The sequence below is a fragment of the Montipora foliosa genome, chromosome 12, assembly GCF_036669935.1.
Source record: "Montipora foliosa isolate CH-2021 chromosome 12, ASM3666993v2, whole genome shotgun sequence".
Lineage (NCBI taxonomy): Eukaryota > Metazoa > Cnidaria > Anthozoa > Scleractinia > Acroporidae > Montipora > Montipora foliosa.
Window position 1 is genome coordinate 31,230,379 of NC_090880.1, and position 2,370 is coordinate 31,232,748.

General features: G+C 37.8%; 1 protein-coding gene across 2 annotated transcripts in view; it reads left to right on the forward strand.

Annotated features, from left to right (window-relative positions):
• Positions 1-2,370, forward strand: part of LOC137978558 (sphingolipid delta(4)-desaturase DES1-like) — a 6,175-nt gene continuing 3,805 nt past the window's right edge. The window contains exon 1 of one of the 2 annotated variants that reach the window (XM_068825548.1): positions 1-284. Coding sequence is in view for 1 of the 2 variants with exons in the window: in XM_068825545.1 (XP_068681646.1) it covers positions 1,165-1,246 (82 nt within the window). In the remaining variant the exon portion in view is untranslated. Of the gene's footprint in view, positions 285-906; positions 1,247-2,370 lie in introns of those variants that run through there. The other variant, XM_068825545.1, reaches the window with a different exon arrangement.

Below are 2,370 nucleotides of genomic sequence, written 5' to 3' on the forward strand. Positions count from 1 at the left end.
ACCACCAATAGCGTAGCTCCTACTCTACTATAAAAACTACACGTAACCCATAATCCCTCGATTCGCTCTGACGAAGGGCTAACGCTCGAAACGTCAGCTTTTAGAATCTCTGTACGGTGGCCAATTTACATTATCAACTCCGTTGATAAAACCAAATTTTTGTATACTACTTCCCCACCGACGCAGCACCACAGTTTCTTTAGAAACTACCCCTTCATTCATCAAGCTGTGAAGTAGTTGCTTGGCAACGGATGGGGTCTGAGTCTTTTGCAGGATTCGAAGCTGTACGTGGCATTACATGGGTATATATGGATATACATGGGTATAAATGAATATATTTGGTCATAGATGGCTATATATGCTGATATATTGGTTGATATAATTTATGCGCTTTATGATACACTTTAATAACCCTACCTAAAGTACATACCATTCGAACATACGGCTTCCGCACATCTCACTATTCGGATGTTCTACCTCCAATGAGGTACAAAATTTCCTAAATAGTGTCCACAATTAGTTTTTAAGAACTAAATACTTTGACACTTTAATAATTAAAGTTATTCATTCGTTCATTCTTTTGTTATCGTCCACCAACACGGCGGCAATGACGTAACGTATAAACCAACAATCAAGTGAAGCTATGATCTTCGCAGTTACCAACAATCAGCAAGCAGATTGACTAGGAATTGTTGAAGGAGAAAAATAACACCTTATTCTGTAACTGTAAACTACAAACTCGAAGACGACGATCGCTTTTTGTTGTTGCTAATGATGGTATTAAATAGTTAAATTTCTGTCCCTCACAGGTATACATATGTGGATCAATGTTGTTTGTAAAGTTCCCTTAATTTGCATAAAATAAAGTATTTAACCAATGAACAGCTGATAACTGAGCTGTATAGTTTTCCTTTTATCAGCCATTCAAGAATCAATTATGTTGGTAAATATTTCACCGACCGCCGTTTAATGCATAATGTGAAATATGGAATACACCGACGCCAAACTTAAAAAATGCCAGTAAAAAGTAAATGTTGTGCTCGAATTCACATTCACGCAACAGTGGATATTTAGCTGTTTCTAATTTGTCTGAATAACGACAAGCCAACCTGTCACGCCATGTTTCTCTCGAAGAGTTAGAGGATACGAACTCTCGCATACCAAATGGGTGGCAAAATAAGCCGAAGTGACTTCGAGTGGTCATACACTGCCGAACCACATGCAACGAGAAGAAAGCAGATTCTTGGTGAGCTAATATTTTTCATCTTGACAAACAAGCCCTTCGATCTAGGTATAGATACAATACCTTGTTCTCGAATTAGAGTATAAATCAATTGATGGTCTAGAATGCTTTGCTTCAGAAGTGGATGTAAGGGGAAAAGGAGGCCATTCTCAGTCGCAGAGTAAAGCTTGAACATAAGCAGACGTTTAAGGTTTTTACTTGGTCTCTATTCAGTTGTACGTGCATTCAGCTGTTCTGTCGTTAAACACGTAAACAGTACGTAAGTGTACACCTTTATGGTCAAACCGCATAATTTATCAGGACGTTTTTGGCATTCCTTCCTTTACAACTGGAATGAAACTATGTCAGCAGGTACAAATTTGTTGTACTATTCTATGAAATTTCCTCATGTGACAAAACAATAACAGTAAACAGCAACAAGTTTAATATGGTGGGGCTTGGCGTGGATAAAACTGATTTCTTTTCGTGCGGGTTTGATGTATTTGGTGATCCTTTCTTAGCTGGACCTGACTCGAAATGAAGGCTGATCTAAAATTTCCACGATACGATTCATTTTATTCACGACTTTCCTTCTCATGCAAAAGCGAAAGCTGTTCCAGTTACGCGGAAAGTCAATTTCTAATTCGGACCTTTGTCATAAGGATTTCAGATGAGTTTGAACGTGAACTGGTAAGCTCGAGTTTTTTTTTTTTTTCGTGATCAATGACTGTGCGCCGAATTAACTCCACCACGGTAATAAAGAGCCAGCTGGTTGCCCAGCTCATGTAACTTCGGCTTCCTGAACGTTCAATTAAATGTTGATTCCAACAAGCTGAATGCAAGCGCACGAATGGGAATATTTATAATGAATTCAATTACCGCTAAAAATAATGACGTCGTGTTTTATCACATGCACAGTTTTTATTGCACGGACTGTTTTTTTCCTTCTTGCCATCAGAAACTTAGACTAACTTAATGTGGAGTTTTTGGATAGAACAGTTGCAGCAGTGCAATTTGTCAAAAACAATTCGGCAAAAGCCAATTGTGTAAAGAACATTAACATTCCCAAGACGTATTTTCGAATTAAATTTTGGAAACTTATGCAAATTCTTTGTGGTTTCTTTTTAATAAGTGTCGTACATACGCAT